Source organism: Giraffa tippelskirchi, chromosome 5, assembly GCF_054371585.1.
Source record: "Giraffa tippelskirchi isolate mGirTip1 chromosome 5, T2T-mGirTip1v1.2.pri, whole genome shotgun sequence".
NCBI lineage: Eukaryota > Metazoa > Chordata > Mammalia > Artiodactyla > Giraffidae > Giraffa > Giraffa tippelskirchi.
In genome coordinates this window covers 14,575,974-14,595,099 of record NC_137279.1, presented here as the reverse complement: position 1 = coordinate 14,595,099, position 19,126 = coordinate 14,575,974, and the positions used below count along the sequence as shown (strand labels likewise).

General features: G+C 43.5%; 1 protein-coding gene across 1 annotated transcript in view; it reads right to left on the bottom strand.

Moving 5' to 3' along the window:
* The window catches only part of NIBAN1 (niban apoptosis regulator 1), a 174,272-nt gene that overhangs the window by 7,189 nt on the left and 147,957 nt on the right, over nt 1-19,126 (bottom strand). Inside the window, exons 7-12 of the mRNA XM_081492192.1 lie at nt 15,350-15,454; nt 14,868-15,030; nt 9,493-9,680; nt 6,453-6,614; nt 4,752-4,862; nt 2,892-2,999 (exon numbers count right to left, since the gene is read on the bottom strand). Of these exons, the coding sequence (XP_081348318.1) occupies nt 2,892-2,999; nt 4,752-4,862; nt 6,453-6,614; nt 9,493-9,680; nt 14,868-15,030; nt 15,350-15,454 (837 nt within the window). The remainder of the gene's footprint in view (nt 1-2,891; nt 3,000-4,751; nt 4,863-6,452; nt 6,615-9,492; nt 9,681-14,867; nt 15,031-15,349; nt 15,455-19,126) is intronic.

The window sequence follows — 19,126 nt, the reverse complement described above, 5'->3', positions numbered from 1 at the left end:
ACTGGCCCTGGAACTCCATGATTCTAAGACAATCCAGGCATCACACAAAATCCTTTAACACTTCCTGCTTTCCAAGGGTCTCCACATGGCTTGCCTGTTATCAGGTCAAGAAAGGGATCAAAATGAGCCAAGTCATATCCTTGCGATTAACTCCATAATCCTTGCACCTGATAGTGCAAGATGAGGGCTCTTGATACCTGGATCTTAGAGAGCCAGGGCCTTAGCGGTGGGATTCCATGGCTTTTGCCTGGAGGGAGGAGATTTACAGCAGGCCATCAGAAGCCACCTCATTCAGACTCTCAGAGCCAGAACAGGGGGGTCTGTAGCCCAGGACCAGATCCCAGTGGGTAATAATGGGACCCCTCTCTAGTCACCCTAGGGAAAGCCACAGGGTTAGGGACATGAGCTTCCATGACCCTGAGAGGGTCTGTGAGACAACACTGACCGATAGATAAATGCCCCGTGGGCAGAGCACTGCTCAGGGACTGCACACTGCCCTGGGCTGGCTGTGGGGCCCTGGGCAAGCCAGCTCACGGCTCTGTGCCTCTCTCTCCCTCTGCAAAACGAGGTTTGTGTCTACACCACCTTTCATCTCCCCACGCGATCTTCCACTACTTAGTTCCCTGTTATTCATCCCTCAGGACTGGGCAAAAACATGGCTCTGGGAAGTCCTCTCCGTCCCCGTAGACAGAATTGGGCACCCTCTTCCGAACTCGGCCATCTCTCTTCCCCACAAAGCTCCTGCCATGTTCATCACAAAGTGCCCTCTGTGCCTGTCTCCTGTGTCTAGGCTGTGAAGTCCAGGACAAAACAGGGACACTGGCTGGGCCTGTGCCTGGATCATGCTTATACACGTTTGCTGAATAAACAGCAGGCCTTTGAACTTGCAACCAGCTAAGTAATTGTGTGGAAAAGAATCATTCTGAGGGGCATTTATCCTGTTGTGATGTGCACAACTCTACAAAACAGGTTTTCTATATTGAATTGACTGAACTGTGACACATATTAATTCCCTGGATCTGTTAAATTGGAATAAAAAAAAGAGTCTCCCCAGGCAATTCTAATGTGCAGCCTGGGTTAAGTACCGCAGATCTTAGAACCAAGGGAAACATGCTTTAGTAAACGAAAGAATCTTTGCCTGAAGCAGATGCTCCCCTAGTTCACCTACTCTGTAAATCCAGATGTTTTTAAATTTCTTGATACTGATACAATATTCCTCATTACTGAAAATGCTAGGCCTCAATTTCTCTCCAAACCGGTCTCTCTTGATTAAAAAATCACAAGCGCCTCTTAGAGATTTGGTATAACTCTGTGGATGGCTGGAGAGAGAGGAGCAGACAGGAAGAGGGGCTTTTTTTACCCTTCTCCTCTCTTGGGAGGATGTGGCTCCAAGGCCCCCACATTGCCTTTGGGATTGGAAAAGAAAAATACCCTACACAGAACGTCTGCATGCAGACATGTCCAAGGTGGACTGAGTCATCCTTTGAATGGCTAGACTTTTCCAGCCAAAAGATGGAAAATCATATAGGCAAGAGACAATCATATAGGTAGATTCTTTACTGCCCTGACTTGATCAAACCTTTTCTATGAAAGAAATTTACCTTCAGAAATAAGAGCCAGGTACTTGGTATGCCTCTGGCTTTCTGAAGAAAAACAACATGTACAGAATATAAAAATGATCAAGGAAATTTCTGCAATAAAATAATTCATGCAATGGACTTTAATGTTCTAATGTTTGGAGACCCTCTAAACTGCAAAAAGCCCTTTTTAAATTCTAAAAAGCTCTTTATCATTTGTGCCAAGAGGGAGCTGGCCTTGCGAAGGTCCCAGCTTGTAGATCATGAAGCAGCATAAAAAGTAGTAGTAAATACCATTTATTGAATGCATCCCGTGTTATCGATGAGTGTGAGCTGAGTTCAAACTCTGGTGGATTCCAACTCTGTAACTTTGGTGCCATTACTTAACCCCCCAGGTTTCCTCATTTGTGCAATGAGGAGATATACAGTACCTCCTCACAGGGTTGTCATGAGGATCAACAAGACAATCCATACAAAGTGCTGAGCATGTGGCAAGCACTCATCAAATGTTCACCGTATCACCCTGGTCTTCTCAGTCTTAAGAAGGATACTGCAAAGTATTATTACCTCCACTTTCTAGATGAAATCTAGGCCAAGAGAGAGGGAAAGGGTCTTTCCCAAGGCCCCAGAGCTGATATGTAGAGGAGCTGGGACTTGAACCCAGGTCTTGACCTGGCCTCCTTAGTTGGCTCACCTATGACCCTGCTCTGCAGACCTAGTCATACCTTCACAAGCATGGCTGTCACTGGTTGCCTAGTGTTCATAGAAGCTTTAGATGATTTTAGTTTCATTGATTTCAGTAAGCAAATATTACTGAAATTACACATATCCTTCTGAAATTGTGTGACTTAAGGTCTTTTCCTGGATGGAGTGGTCAAGTTTCAGAGGCTGTGTTGGGCCTATGGTGGGTGGGTGGGGGTCACACCATAATGAGGAATAATCCTTAGGCACTCTATTGCAACCTTTAACTTGGTTCAAACTCAGATCATTACCCTTTGAGATTCTGTCTTGTCCAAGAGTTGGCAAATGCAGACAGCTGCTTGCCTTTGTAAATAAAGTTTTATTGGAATACAGACTGCACATTTGTTTATGGGTCATCTATGGCTGCATTTGTGCTATCATGGCAGAACTTTGTGATTGCAACAGAAATAGTATGGCCGTGAAGCCTAAAATATTCGCCACCTGACCACTTACAGGAAAAGTGTGTTGACCCCTGCCTGGTCATCTACTGCTTGTAAGTGCATCATGACCAAAAAAATTTACTTGAACTTCATAGGCAACAAAAGCAGGTTCTGGAGTAACCCATCCCCTTACTGGTTTGCACACGGATGCCAGTGCCTTCTGCAGGGTGGGAAGTGTGATTTGAACCAGCGCCTCTTGAAATATCCTCTTCCGGATGGTGCTGCTGTCATAATCATATTGCTGTCGGTACAGAGATAGAAACGTATGCTAAATAGCAACATTACAACCTGTTAACTTTTGCGTAAACAAAAAACTCAGCTACTCAGTCCCTTCCCACCCCCGCTCTCCTGTCCTAATTTCTGAGGACCCTGGTGGTGTTCCAAGGTTTCAGAGATCTTTCTGTGCAGTTCTCTCACATTCCAGGTAGGGGTTATGACTGATCATGACCCACCTCCACCTCCCCTCTTACAGATATGAAAACTGAGGTAAGATCAAAGTAGAGTGACTTCTGTGTTATAAAGTTGAACACAGAACTAGGGGATGGGTTAAAACCTCATCATCCCTGTCTTGGGTGCATGGGAGCCATGATCATCTCCTTCCTTCACTCTACATCCTGAAAGCGGGATTGGCAGGTTGTAATGATTTCTGCCAAGGAAGACAGCGTCTGGCTCACAGCTACATTAGCACTGCAGTATGTTCAACAAAGAAATTCAGTATCTAGAATAGGAAAGAGGATGTCTTATTGACACATGGAACAGCCAAGTCTAGAGACCAGGGTTTGATTTTAAAAGGGGTTCAGGGAGAGGGCACAAACTGGAGCATAGTCACAGGGATGTGTGCAGAATGGTCAGGCCAAAGAAAGAATGCTTAAAGAGATTTATGCCAGAGATAACTTGGGGTAAAACCATAGCTCTATTCAAACAACCAAAGACTACCATGTGGAAGAAGGGCATGAGAAAAGACGGTAGAACTAGAATTACCAGTGGTGAGAACTTTGACTTCGCATTGGGAAGTATGTTCTTGTAGTTTAAAGTGTCCAGAGAAGAGATGGACTGTCCTGAGAGGTAAAAATTGTGTTGCCATGGGAGGGGGCATTGACCTTGATACTATCTTTTCTTTCTCAATGGCAAGTTCATTATTTTGTGTGTTACCATGGCAATTATTGCTTTTAATTTCAATGATTTGGTTGCCAGAGTTTTCTACTGCCTGTGAGGTATTAAGATCAGGTCTGAAATTCAGGGATCACCTCCTAGGCTCTGTGAAACTTTGATCTTCCATGCCAAAGCTCTGCTTAGGGAAAGTAGATCATAAAAAAATTAGTGGACTAGGTTTATGGATAGTTTTAGCCCAAAGCTCAAGTAGCCTGTTAAGCTTACATAAGTCAAGTTCTTGTGAGGATCAAATGAAACAGGATAAGTTTTTCTAAAAAGCTTAAAGATATGCCCTATATATATGCAAGCTCCTATTATTACAACTATTTTGATATACACTTATGCATGAAGCACATTTAAAACAATTTCACACAGCAGCTGTCCCTTCCTTGAAGTAGTTTCTTTGCCATGAGGTTTTGATTTTTCTAAAAACTGTTCATTTAAATGGGTTTTACTGTACTGCAAACTCGGAAGAAAGAGAGTGTGAGTTTTATATTTTCATATTCCATGCAATACCTATCACAATTCTTTGCTTATAGTGCACAGTCAATATCAAGTCCAATTGCTATGTAAGTAAGCCTAAGACGTGTCACTTCTGGCTGGTGACCAATGATGCCGAGGACCTGTGGTCCCTAAAGTAGCCACTAGATGGCAGAATAGGCACGACAGTCGAAGGGGAACTGCCACTAGATGACTGTCACTGGTTATCAGGGAGAAAAGACCAGGCTCTATTTTTAAAAGGGGAGGCAAGTCAAAGAGAGAACTTGATATTTTCCACTTAACAAAAGAAATGAGTCACGTTCTTGCTTCATGCTTCCCGCAAGTGAGAAAACAATTTTACCTTTAAGACTCGGAGCTTAACCTTCTCAATGGCGACTGTGGTTTTGGAGGCCTCTCCTTGGAGATGTGGGGAAAGCAATTGCTCAAAAGTGAATACTGCATTCTCCATCAGCTAGAAACCAAGGCAACACAGAAACAGAGGGCAGTCAGAAGCTGGGATCGCCACCCTCAGGTCAAAGTCAGCTTGGAGACAAAGGAGGCCATGACCATCGGAGATGGTCACTACCCCGGGAGTGACCCAGGGCAACAAGTCCTCATTCCACTGTGTGGTCTGTGAAATGCATAAGCCCACAACCACAGCAAGATCAGTAGGAGGCTGGGAAACACACACACCTGTACCTGTATGTATACATGTATATACACATGTATGTATCTTTTCTTCTCATCTCTCTTTCCACCCCGCACTGGAAAACCCAAGACTATGGGATAGGGGATATCATCATTTCCTGTGGTCATTCCCATCCCCTGCAGCCAGGGCTTAATGAAATGAGGTGGGAGGCTTCTCCGATTATTTTTGGGCTCCTTAGCTCTGCACCTCTCCTTTCAGATGGATGTAAACCATCCCAGCACAACTCCTACTCCACCTTCCAGCCTCCCACCCTACTTCTCTCCCTTTCTCTGCCAGGCTGGGAAAGAAGACACGGTCAAGGCTCAGTGGAGCCCGTGACTGTCACACTCATGGGTTAGGAAATGGAAGTGGTTCAGATTTCTTATTCTCTGCAGTTATGCCTGTATCTGTTTCACCACAGTCCAGTGCTGTCAAAGGAACTTCAGTTAAGCCATTGGCCAATTTTGCTCCTCATTCATCTTTAATCCTTCACAACTCAGAGGTAGATAATAAATAAAATGTGCCACTTAATCCTGATTATAACTTTTAAGGGAAAAAAAAAGCTCCTTTCTTCCCCAAGCCTGTGATCTGAAAGCATCCAACACAGTAGCTTTCCTCTCAGCACTTTCAATGCCATAGTGAATTTATCTAAGAATCTGTCTCACTACCAGCTCCCTTAAGTGGGGTCTGGCACAATGTCCAGCCCAAAGGAAGCTCCCTGGGAATATTTGTGAAGTAGACTTGTACTCTTACGGCTTCAGTGATCATACCCTTCCTTCATTTAGAAAGTGCTAGAATATGGAACAAATTTGTGCTATTCATCCCTGTTCCTAAAGAAAAAGTTCTTTATGGGAAGGAAAAAGGAATCTATGAAGTAGACTCAAGAAATCCAAATTTAAAACTGTGATTGATTGACTGAGTTACTTTTAAGTAGATTAGGGAATCGATTCAAGCTAGTGGTTCTCCATTCTGGCTGCATATTTAATGCAGTAGGAATGGGAGTGGGAGAAGTTTTTTTAATTACCAAAATATCTATCAAAATCACTGGCAGTGTGGCCCAGACATCAGTATTTCTTAAAAGCGCCCCAGATGATTCTAACGTAGAGCCAACATTAATAGCACTGACTTGACAAATCAAGTAATTATCAATTAAAGCTACTCTATTTCCCTGAGACATTTCTCCTCTATGATGCTCATCAACATGGAAGAAAATGAAGCCAGCTGGAACAGGACAAAATATGTCATCACTCAGCATGATGACTAAAGAAACGGGCCCCGTTTGCCCCAGCCACGCCAGCACACCTGTCTCATGTGCTGCGCTTGCTTGTACGCAGCCCCATCCTCATCCGCCGGGGATGACCCCGCCGTCCCTACCTCTTGCATGTAGTTCTGCGTCCTCTGGACCACCAGATCGATGTGGGGGAACCTGAAGCGGCTCTTAAGATCCTGAAGGTGCTCCTGAAGCAGGTTGACTTTATTATAACAAGGCTCCATCTTCACGGAATCCAGTGGAAGATTCATAAGCTGGTCTAGATGCTGCATTTTGGTGGAGGGAAAAATGACACACTTCAGACCTAGGAACTACATTACATCTCTATTGTGTATGTGTTTGCTCAATCGCTCACTCATATCTGACTCCTAGCGACTCCATGGACTGTAGCTCACCAGGCTCCTCTGTCCATGGAATTTTCCAGGCAAGAATACTGGAGTGGGTTGCCATTTCCTACTTCAGGGGATCTTCCTGACCCAGGGATTGAACCTGCGACTCTTGTGCCTCCTGCATTGGCAGGCAGATTCTTTACCACTGCACCACCTGGGAAGCCCATTACATGACTATTACGTAAATTCTAAACAATCAAACATGTGTTATTAGAGTGAATCACTTCTCAGATCACTATATCTGTGATATCTTCATTGCTTTATTCCCCTCCTTTGATGGGTCCCTAGGACAGCTCTATTGCTAGGATGCAGACAGGTAGAAGAACCAACCGGACAATGGACACATCCAGGGATGCATTGCATGGGACTCCAGTCTTGTCAAGCTCTTGATGGACTCCAAGCACCCACTTCCAGAGCTCAAGAGTTCAGGAAGGCTCTTTGGCACATGGAACAGCTGCTGGGCTCACAAGCCTCCGGAGCCTTGTTTCATGAGGGACATCCCTCTCAGAAAATCCCAGGGAAGTCAAGATGCCCCCTGGACTTCTGGACTCTAAGAGTAAAGCCAGGTCTGCAGAGCTCTCTGAGGCTCTGTCTGTGCCCTTCCCTCTGCTGGTAGATGGGGGGTGGGGGTGGGGAGGGAGTGAGAAAGGAAGAAGCATGGCCTCGAAGAGGCGTCCAGTTTTAAAAGCTGGGGTTCCCCATCCTCTAGTCTGTACAAGTGATAGCTTGATCAATGAGGCCCTACAATTTCCAGCAAGAGGGCAGCAACAGACATTATCTGCTAAAGACCTTAAGTACTATCAACATAGACTTACACTATGAATGATTTTGCCAACAGAGTGCATCCTATTTTTCAAGCCTATTTAAAAATTATTTTAAAAATTGAATTTTGGAGATCTAGAATAAATAAGAGGGTGGGTGGAGAAAGAGAAAACAGAAAGAAGCATGCTGAAAACAGAGGCCTAGGGAGCAACAGGGTAACTGTGAACAAGACAGGATGTACTTGCTGTCTGAGTTTCAGGTCACAGAAAAGAAATACATCTAGATTTCTAGATTTCTCTAAAGAAGAATTTAACAAGGGCCCACTTTCATGGTGCTTGTAAGAGGAAAATATTACTCCCTTAATAAGTGAGTTCTAGAGAACTCCACTGAAGTAGAATTAATGATCAAAACCATGCTGTCAAACTTGCCTGTCGTCACATAATTTGCAATGTGTCTATTTTTAAAAATAGCAATTAAACAGACAGGAGAGGAAAAATCAGTTACCACTTTGCTCCTGTAAGACTGGCAAAAAGTTGAACAAGTGATTCCTTAAGGCTGATGAGAAGAAAGTCCTTTGCCACATACAGTTGGTGGAAATGTAAAACCTAAATCCTTTTTTAGGGATGTCAACAGAAACATCAGTTAACATGAGAAAAATTCCCACCTTTCAACCTAGCAATCTTGTCCTAGGAATAGATCCCATATAAATAAAAGCATCAAAGTAAATGAATATATGTAACAAGGTTATTTATTGCAGCTTTGTGTGGTGCTAGCAACATTTGGATGGTTGAACGAATCACAGTGTGTTGGTAGATGAAATATTATGCAGCTGTTACAAAAAATGAACTAGAACTAGAACATTAACTTAAAAACAGTTTCATGAGGTATTTTTGAATAAGAAAACAGAAAAGCAAAGCTATATATACATATATAATACAATCCCATTTTTCTAAGAACAAACAACCTAAACAAACATATCCCACAAAACATGTGTTTTATATGCTATATGAACATGGAGAAAAGCACAGAATAGCATATGCTAAGTTGTTAACACTAGTTGCTTGAGTGGGAGAAGGGGATGTGGGGAAAGGAGGGACAGTAAAGTTAAGTTTTAAAAAGGCTACCGTGAGAAACCTCAAAATACTAACAAATGATCTTGTTTATATACAATTTTGTGTATGTATGCATTAAAAAAGAAAGGTTTTTTCCTTTTTTTGGGGTTTCATCCACTGGCTTGACTTGTAGGGATGTTCATCATGATACAACAAGTGTAAAATAAAGCTGCCTGGTTATGTCTGTCACTTTAGGATACAGCGAGTCCTCTGGAGGTCTTGTTGAACCAGACTGCTGCTGGGCCCTACCCCAGGGCTTCTGATCTGGTAGCGCATCGGTATGGCCTGAGAATCTGCATTTTTAGCAGTCATATGATGAGGATGATGATACTAGTCCCAGGACCATACTTTGAGAAACACTGGTTTTTGTCATGAGTCCATACTTTTGGAAGCAAATCAACCACAACACTAAATATATATAAATGAGGATATACGCATATATATTTGTACAAGCAAGGACAAAGCATGTGAAAACACACACTAAACTATTTATATTAGTTAATTCAAGGAGTTGGAAGTGGAGATACTTTAGGAGTTGGGGGTGGGCTAGAATTAGGTGGGTATGAGCGATGGTGATTAATTTTGCCTTTATGTAAGTATCTTTGTATACTGTTTAAGTTATACAAGCATGTTATTTTCATAACATGAAAACCATTAATAAAGGAAATCAAGTAGATGGATGGATAAATGGATGAATGAATAATGTGGATGAATGAATGACAGAAAGACTAGATGAATAGATGGAAAGGCAGATGAATGGAAGTAAGGGAAGAAGAAAAGACAGGAGAGAGGGAGGGAGGGAAAAAAGAATGAATGAATGCAGACAAAGACCCACAAAAAGACAGACCATTCACACTCCACTCCTTTGCTTCGTACCCTACCTCCTTTAGCTGGACACTGTCTTTGGTAGTCTGAAAGCTCTGGCTAAGTTCATCCACTTCTTTTTCAAAGAGTGAGCGCAGTTCACTGAATCCCGAGCTCACGGGTCCCATCAGCTCCTCCAGAATGGACCCCAGGAACGGCTGCACACTCTCTGCACAGCTTCTTTCTGCTGGCTGAGCCACCATCGCTGAGGTAGGAAATAGCCAGGAAACTGTGAGTGATGGCAAAGCTGGATTCAGAGGCACTGGAGCCAGGCCAGGCTGGACAGTGCCCCACGGAGACATTTAACAGCCAACGCGAGCTCAGACAAGCAACACAGACGAACACAGTGTGTCCTGTGCCAGCACTCACCAGAATGGAAAACCAGAAAAGAGAATCTCTCCTTGAGAACTGGAACAAAGAGAATCCCCTCCCCAAGATTACCTCTGCCCTGGGATGAAATACATTTTTCTGCTTCGTCCTTATGAATAGACAATGTTTAATACAAAAAAATGAAAATGCTAATGACTCATCTATTTCCTATCAATCATCACCATTATAAATTCATAGTTTGTCTTCTAAAAACACATTTATTAGGTTTTAATTCATTTTTCTAAGAGTTAATCAGTTGATCTAATTCAGTTTTCCTCCCCTCTCCTCAAGGGCCTTTTAAAAAATTCAAATATGGTTTCTTTTTAGGCAAAATGGAAACAAATTCCAATCGGCTTGCCACCCCGCCTCCCATCCTCACATCCAACTTTTAAAAACACGCTATTTTTTTCTGATAATCAAGGATGATAAATTTAGTGACAAAAATATAAAGAGTACAGAAAATCATAAAAAGGGACTAAAAGGTTCAGGAGGGAGGGGACACACGTATGCCTATGGCTGATTCATGCTGACGTATGGCAAAAGCCATCACAATATTGTAAAGTAATTATCTGCCAATTAAAATAAATTTAGAAAAGGATTTAAACAATGCATCCGTACTCTTTGTTTCCAGAGGAAACACTGCTCTTTGATTTAGAAGAGGAGGCCATGGAAATCTGTATTTTTTTTTTTTAAGTGTTGGAGCGATTCTCATGATTAGCCTGGTTGGGAAGCACTGAGGCAGTAAAGGAAGTCTGAGCTGGAAAAGGCTTGAGCTCGCTCTGTGGATGAAAGGCTAGTTTTGTGGAGCTTGGTAAGCCACCGAGCCTTGTCACAGGGCCACAGAACTGAGAAGGGAAGTACAGATTCATCTTGATGTCCAACTCCTCATTCTACAGGTGGGGAAGGGGGCTGGGAGATGTCAGATGATTCAACCAAGGTCACACCCTAACTTTCAGATCCAGATTTACAATTCAAATAGACTTCTTATTTTTTACTGGCAAATAACTTGCTTATGGTGAGAACAATGGCCACGTTCTCACTTCAATTTGCAGAAATCTTTCACAGGGTTACAAAGGATCAGACTGCCTCTTACTCTGAAAATCTGACATGACCAATGCTATTGATATTATGTACTTATAAATATTTGAGATAGAAAATATTAACTAGGTCATAGAATTACTAGAGGGGAAAAAAACCTTTCTATTGTATAATTCAATGAAACAATCTGTAACTCCTAAAAATAACTAACTTAATTGATACCAAAATGCAAAACTGTTTGCCAGGAGGATAAATGAATTATTTATAAATTAACTCTGGGAGAAGAACTATGTGAAGAGTCTAACTGAAATTTCAGAGCAAACATGATCATGGCTAATATATAGTAAAGATTTAGTAGTTGGCTGGTATGCCCTGCTGGGTGGGGCAGAGATGGGCGCAGGGAGGGGTCGTGGGCAGCCATGCTCCTCTCTGCCAGACCTCCCCTTTCCTAGGTACCACCGCGGGCTCCAGCCCCCCTCTCTGTGCCTTTATTCAGTGTTCCTTCCACCTCTGCCTTCCTTCCTCCACTTCTGTTTGCAAACATCCTACTCACCTCTTCAAGGCCAAGTTTAAATTTCATCCACTCAGAACAGCCTAATGCCCTAAACTACCACCCAGCTTCCTGAACTACGGTCTACTGGTGTTTCCCTAATGATCAAATAAATTTTACATCCCACACAAGTATGCTCTGCTATTTTTCAGGGATGCAGAGATGAATCATGTATTGTGACACATTAATTCATGAGCTGTACATTAATTCAGTTGAGCAGAGTGATGAAGAGAGAAAACCCTGGAGCTACGGGCTGGGTTTGGTCTGTTTCACAATCTACCTTCGGAATCTCAGGCAAATTACTTCATCTCTACTTCAGTTTTCTTATCTGTAAAATGGGGCTCATAACAGTAATTACTCTGAGGGTTATGGTGTGGATTAAATGAGTTTGCTGTGTTCAAAATGCTCAGAACTGTGTGTGAGCCTCTGGAAGTACTCAGAAACTGTCAGCTCTTACTGTATCTGTTAGGAATATCACCCTTTCCAATCAACTGACATTAAAACATTACTCTCATGGTGGGGGGCCCACGTGACTTTTTTTGAAGCTGAAATGGTTCCTGCCTGGGAGTCACTGTGACCTCTGTTCTTGCCTCTTTTGTGGCATTTATCATATTTTTCCTTCTGTTTCAGTGTCTGTGACATGACTTTTATCCTCATCCACTTCTCTTCTTCCTAAGCGCCTCATACCCCTTGTATTCAGCAGGGGCAGGATAAATGCTTATTAAAGGATTCGGTATTTGTGCAGCAGAACATAAGCCAAGAATCACATGGGAGGAAGCGGAGAGACTGCTGCTTTAATACTCCCGAAGTTTTTTTGAAATCCAAAGCCCTTTATCAATGCAGCCTGATGTGCACTTTCTTGTTTTAAAGGGGAAGAACAAGAGGCCTGGTGAAAATGTGTTTCTGATATTCCATTTTTAAAAGACCTGATCATGACTTCCTTTCAAGGCTTCCTTTAGGAAACCAAAACCAGTCCAGGGCATAATATTTTTCCATCTTATGTGAAGGGATTTAGGCAAGAGAGAAAGAGAGACTCGTTTAATTCAGGCCAAGAGAATGGCCACCATTAGGCTCAGCTCAACTCCAGTCAACAGGAATGTATTTGGCTGCGGCAGTTTAGTGTTGGCCATTTTAAGTCGTATAAAGCATTTCAGCATACAGTCAACTCCAGATCAGTCGTGCTAATAAAGGAATAAGAGACCCGGGTAATAGGAACCAGAAAACAGTCTGAAGTTAATTTATATCTGGCTGGAGAAGGCATCGCATGAACAGATAAACAATAGATTCAGACACACACACCCTGGCTCTAGATATGCCTCCTGCAACCTCCTCTCAGGAGGACTTGTTAGAATAGCCCAGCGTGAGCTAGGCTGCAGTATGAACAGAGCCTGAAGTGTAGAGGATAATCCTCCAAGCAGAAAATCCCATTAGGTTCCACATCTCTTGAACACAGGAACTAGATCTTCCCTGTTCGCTGCTAAAGCTGCATCGCCTTGCTCAGAAAGCACTTAGTGAATGTCACTTGAATGAATGGCTGAGTGAAGAATTTGAAAACTGACTACCTAAGAAGATTGCTGATAAACAATCACAGATGAGCCAGCATGCTTCCCTCTGAAATGATGTTCAGTGTGGTGTGCTTTGGGGTATGTAGGAGGCAGAACCATAGAATTTTATTCTGTAGAATTTCTTAGAGGCCGTCTAAGGCCTCCTGGTGAGGAAAGAGGCAAGCTTTTCTCTGTCAAGGGCTAGGTCAGGAACATTCTCAGCTTTGCCACCCGTAAGATCTCAGTTCTAACAACTCAGCTGTGCTCCTGCAGTACCAAAGCAGCCACAGACAATACAGGAAGGAGTGGGCACAGCTGTCTTCCAGTAAAACGTTATGTATAAAAATAGTGGCAGGCCAGACTTGACCCAAGGGCTCCCGTATGCTGACCCTGATCTCATGGGCCCTTGTGATTTCAAGAGGAGGGCACCGAGGCACATAGAAGTTGAGTGACCTCCCTGAACCCACACACCCAGCTAACGTTAGAGCTGGGGCCACAGATGGTCCCTGATTTAGGATGGTTCACCTTTCAAGCTTTCAAGTTTACAATGAGGTGAAGAAAGCATTACCCGTTCAGCAGAAGTGTTAGTTGCTCAGTCATATCTGACTCTTTGTGACCCCATGGACTGTAGCCCACCAGGCTCCTCTATCCATGGGATTTCCCAGGCAAGAATACTAGAGTGGGTTGCCATTCCCTTCTCTAGGGGATCTTCCTCACCCAGGGATCAAACTTGGGTCTCTTGCATTGCAGGCAGATTCTTTACTGCAGTCTGGGCCACCAGAGAAACTACTTCAAATTTTGAATTCTGATCTTTTCTGGAGCAGGTGAGATGCAGTATGATTCTCTTTTTGTGATGCTGGGCAGGGTTAGCAGCCGCAGCTCCCATCAGGCACAGGATCACAGGCATAAATAGCCAACACGCCAACAGCCATTCTGTACCCAGACAAACCTTTTTGTTTTTCCCCTTCAATACACTATTCAATAAGTTACATGAGCTATTCAACACTTTATTATAAGATAGACCTTGTGTTAGGTGATTTTTCCCAACTATATGCTGATATAAGTGTTCTGAGCATGTTTAAGGTAACTAGGCTAAGTTATGATATGGGGTAGGTCAAGTGTATTAAATGCATGCATTTCAATTATGATGAGTTAATTGGCTCGTAACCCCATGATAAGTGGAGGAAGATCTGGAAGATCTAGATTTATTGACTCTAACCCAAAGCTTTTTCTTCTTATTAAAGGAAAATCCATTATTCACTGATTTGGATATTCACTGGGAGTCTACATATACCAGACACGGTACTAAGCACAGGGAATACTTAAGTGAACCAGGGTGGCATGGCCCTACTCTTTAAGAGCTTACAGCAGGTGGAGGGTAGGGCAGAGCCATTACAATTTGGAGTAAGAGGTATAGGATCATGACACATAGGCACCACTACAGGCAAGAGGCACTTTTTCCTCCAGCCTGTGTCACTGAAGTGTCCATGGGGAGGTCCAGACCCTTAACAGCACCACCAGCATGCTCCTATTACAAGTATTACCTCTTTCTCTCAAAGTCCCTCAGTTTAATCCTCCTCTGAACCTATGAATTCTCACCATGTAAATGCTAAGTCACCGCAGTCGTGTCCAACTCTGTGCAACCCTATGGATTGTAGCCTACCAGACTCCCCTGTCCATGGGCTTCTCAAGGCAAGAATACTAGAGTGGGTTGCTGTGCCATCCTCCAGGGGATCTTTCCAACCCAGGGATCAAACCCACGTCTCTTACGTCTCCTGCCTTGGCAGAAGGGTTCTTTACCACTAGCGCCACCTGGGAAGTCTCACCATGTGGTAGAGCTTTAAATGCACAGCTTATCTAGCTCAGAGGAGCATGCATTATCTCCACTGACCTTTGATCTTTCCAATTAAGAAGTTCTTTGAGTTCACAATCTGATCCATGTCTGAACGGATGGTTCCTTCTAGGCCCTTCGTCAGAGCCCTGCACTCCTCCTTCAAGGCACTTAACCCTTCTGAAACTTGATGCTGAACCAGGTGGTAGGCCTCTTCGAGAAGCTGCAGCAGAGAACAACATACAAATTGGGGCTCTGTCATGCATCAGGGCCTGACGGAGTCAAGTACAGGAGGGCGGGTTAATCACAGATGATCGCAACATAAACAAAACTGTGTGCACACTCTAATTTTTCTTTCAAAGTTGGAGTTTGTTTGGATTAGTCCTGATGTATATGAGACTGAGCAGACTGGGCAGTTCTCCACCCAGGGAAGGAATTACGTATTTAAAAAAAAAAAAAAAGAAAAACAAGACCTTAAAAAGAGAGGGGAAGGGAATGTGCATTTTGAGCAGCAAAGCTGGCAGAGCAGAGTCATCGCTCACCCCGAACCAGGCCCTCTTCCTGTCGTTCTTCTTCCCCTTCATTTTAGGCAGGATGTCTGCCTGAAGGGTTGGCATGAGCTCCTCCATCACCAGGTTACTCAGGATCTGTCGAGAGGAAGACAGCCACTATATCTGTGTCTCTATTTCTGCTTGCCAAGGCGGAAGTGAGGGGTGGGATGAAATGGGAGATTGGGACTGACATATATATACCACTACATATAAAACAGGTAACTAATGACCACTATAGAGCACGGGGAACTCTGCTCAATACTCTGTGGTAACCTACAAACCTATATGGGAAGGAAATCAAAAAAAGAGGAGATATAGGCATAGATATAGCTGATTCACATTGCTCTACGGCAGAAAATAATACAATGTTGTAAAGCGACTATACTCGAATAAAAAGAAATGCTTAAGTGAAAAAAAAAAAAGAGGAAGAAAGCCTCAGAGCTGGTTTAGCTGGTAATACCTAAATCTGTGCATCAGGCCAACTGAAGGTGTCATAACTGGCCTCCCCGTCCTGAATATTCATTGGAAGAACTGATGCTGAAGCTCCAATATTTTGGCCACCTGATACATAAAAACGAACTCATTGGAAAAGACCCCGATGCTGGGAAAAATTGAAGGCAGAAGAAGGGGGTGACAGAGGATGAGATGGTTGGATGGCATCACTGACTCGATGGGCATCAGTTTGAGCAAACTCCAGGAGTTGGTGATGGACAGGGAAGCCTGGTGTGCTGCAGTCCATGGGGTTGCAAAGAGTCACACACAACTGAGCGACTGAACTGACTGACTGTCCTGGCTGCATAAGATTGTCTTGCACTCCATGAAATCTGTTAGGTTAATAGTTTAACTTGGGTCTGAGACCTCAGAAATCTCTAGGAAGACAGTCACAGAGGGTGAATGTTCTAAATGCCTACAGGGAACAGTCTCGCCTGCTGACATTTTCCCACTGGAAAGGACAAATTCCTCAACTTGAACTTCTACTATTTGAAATAGAACAATCTAATGCATTTAGGATAAGAGGGGAAACGTCAATTATGGGTAAGGGTATCCTTAGCAAAACTGTGAAGGGGGTCAGGCTTGGTTTTGGCAGCTTGAGTCCTTGTCTGTATCTCCCAAGACCATCGTTTACCCTTGAACTTTCCTGGCATCTAAGTGTCTTCATGCTCTTTGTCCCTACTGCGCCCTGAATCCCATCTCCATCTTCTTTAAAGTTGAAAAAAATAAAGGAGTAACAAATACTTTGAAACAACGGGACATTGGTGGGATAAGAATATGGGAGAGTGGGTGTCTACAGCTTTCAGAGTATTTTTTTTTTTTAACTATTCCCAAGTCTTTCCTAAAATTTTGCTTGGCTCAGTGGAAGTGTTTCTTTTGAATGTGAGCAGTGATTTACCTGTCTGTACATAAGGCCCCACGTAACACTGGCCTTTCTTCTTTATATTCCCCCACTGGAATTGGAGCAGTTTTGTTGTTTAGATTTAGATCTGCCATGAGTTTTGGGGCTCACAGCTCAGCTTTCAGTATCAGGCTGTAGCCCAAGATTTAGAACAAGAGTAACTTGGGGAAAGGAGGCAAGCAGAATCATAGTAGAGAATCATTTGACATCTGCTCTGTGAATTGAAAAAAATATTTGTCCAAAATAATTGACCTGCTCATAAACACTCAAATTAAGATTTGGGAAAGACTTTCTTTGAGGTCACTGGTCAGCCTCATGCTAGTTCATGAGCTCACTAGAGTTTGCCTTTCAAAATGGCTCTGTTTACAGCAGACAGTCTAGATGAACTGGACAGGAACACTCCCAGGGTGGAGGTGGGTGAGTCACTCAGTCCGCATAGGTCTGCGAGTTCCTAGGAGAGAAGGCTGGGAGTCAGTGTAGCCAGGGGGGTTTCATCATCTGTGATGTGGAACTTCAGGTGTGACAGATTGTAACAGGGGGAGGATTTCCACTAGTCCTAGTAATTCACTTGGAGAAGGCAATGGCAACCCACTCCAGTACCCTTGCCTGGAAAATCCCATGGATGGAGGAGCCTGGTAGGCTGCAGTCCATGGGGTCGTGAAGAGTCAGACACGACTGAGCAACTTCACTTTGACTTTTCACTTTCATGCATTGGAGAAGGAAATGGAAACCCACTCCAGTGTTCTTGCCTGGAGAATCCCAGGGACGGGGGAGCCTGGTGGGCTGCCGTCTATGGGGTAGCACAGAGTTGGACACGACTGAAGCGACTTAGCAGCAGCAGCAGCAGCAGCAGCAGCAGCAGCATGTCCATCAAGTCAGTGATGCCATTTTTGAGGATTTTTGAGGAGTTAAAGAGAAACCTGACATGTGTAAACCCCATAGAAATCAGCAAGTGCCCAAATTGGGTTCAAGTACATAACTAAATTAATAATTCATAATCCTTATCTTGCCCAATGGAGTAAATTCTTGTTTGGAACACACCTGCCCAAGAGTGATGAAAGCGTTGGCATTGGGAGGATGAGCTAAGAGCCTAAGGAGACTAAAGCCAGAACTTAAAATCAATGGGAAATACTGTCTTAGTTCAAAAGTATTAAATTCAAGAACCATAATAATTATCCAAACCCATCCTTTTTCAGAGATTGGCTAGAATCTGAGCATGACCGTAAAGAAGATTTGAAAGATGAAAATGTTACACAGTCCAAAGGAAAAAGAATGCTCCATTTGGGTGGGCTTGTAGTTTGCTTTTAGTCTTTCCCACACAATGTTCCAAGAAATTTGGTTCTATTTTATAACTTAAGGGATTGGAAAGGAAATATGTCTGGAAAAAAAGAAGGGGGATGAGAGTGGATTGAAGGAGAAGGAGGGGTGGGGAGTGTGAGATTAGGGAACAGCCCTTGGGGAGGCAACGGCCAACTCCGTCTCCTCCCAACAGTTCATCTTGTTTCTCTATCTGACAGCCCCAGCCCTCTCTGTGAACTGCTCCTCACTAGCCCAGGACCTGCTCTGGGATTCCCTACCTTGGTCAGCCCTCCATGAGCCCTGGGGCTATCAGGGAGAAAGCAGTTAATCTAATAAAAACAAATCATATTAATGAAGGGGTTCCCCAATGTTCTTCCTTCAGAATAGAACCCACTGAGTTCCAGCGTAAGAAACCTAAAAATATTTCCTGTGCTTAAGAAAAAGGGGCGTGTGTGTAAATTTAACTGCTGGGATTTAACTGGGAGATTTAAAAATTCCATCACACATATAAGAAACCAAACACACCATTAGGTTGATGGAAACCAACAATCCCAGGCTCACTCCCTGAGCTGTTGCTGTTCAGTCACTCAGTCGTGTCTGACTTTTTATGATCCCATGGACTGCAGCACGCCAGGCTTCCCTGTCCTTCATTATCTCTTGGAGCTTGCTCAGATTCATGTCCATTGAGTCAATGATGCCATCCAACCATCTCATCCTCTGTTGCCCTCTTCTCTTCATGCCCTCAATCCTTCCCAGCATCAGGGTCTTTTCCAAGGAGTCAGTTCTTTGCATCAGGTGGCCAAAGTGTTGGAACTTCAGCTTCATTCCCTGAAGGCCACAATACATTTACCTTCTATATGCTGCAGCTGTGGGGAAGGTGTGAGGCCCAGCAATACTGCCCTCTTTACTGAGGCTGACTCCATGGTCTGACCACGCTGTTGGCCTCGTGCCTTTTGTGTTACTGAGCAGCCAAGTGTGAAATAATCCATTTAAAGGGGGTCACATTCAAGGTCATCAGAAAAAGAAGACTTGAACATATGGACAAGGGAAAAATGTGGATAGCTTTCTGGTCTTGA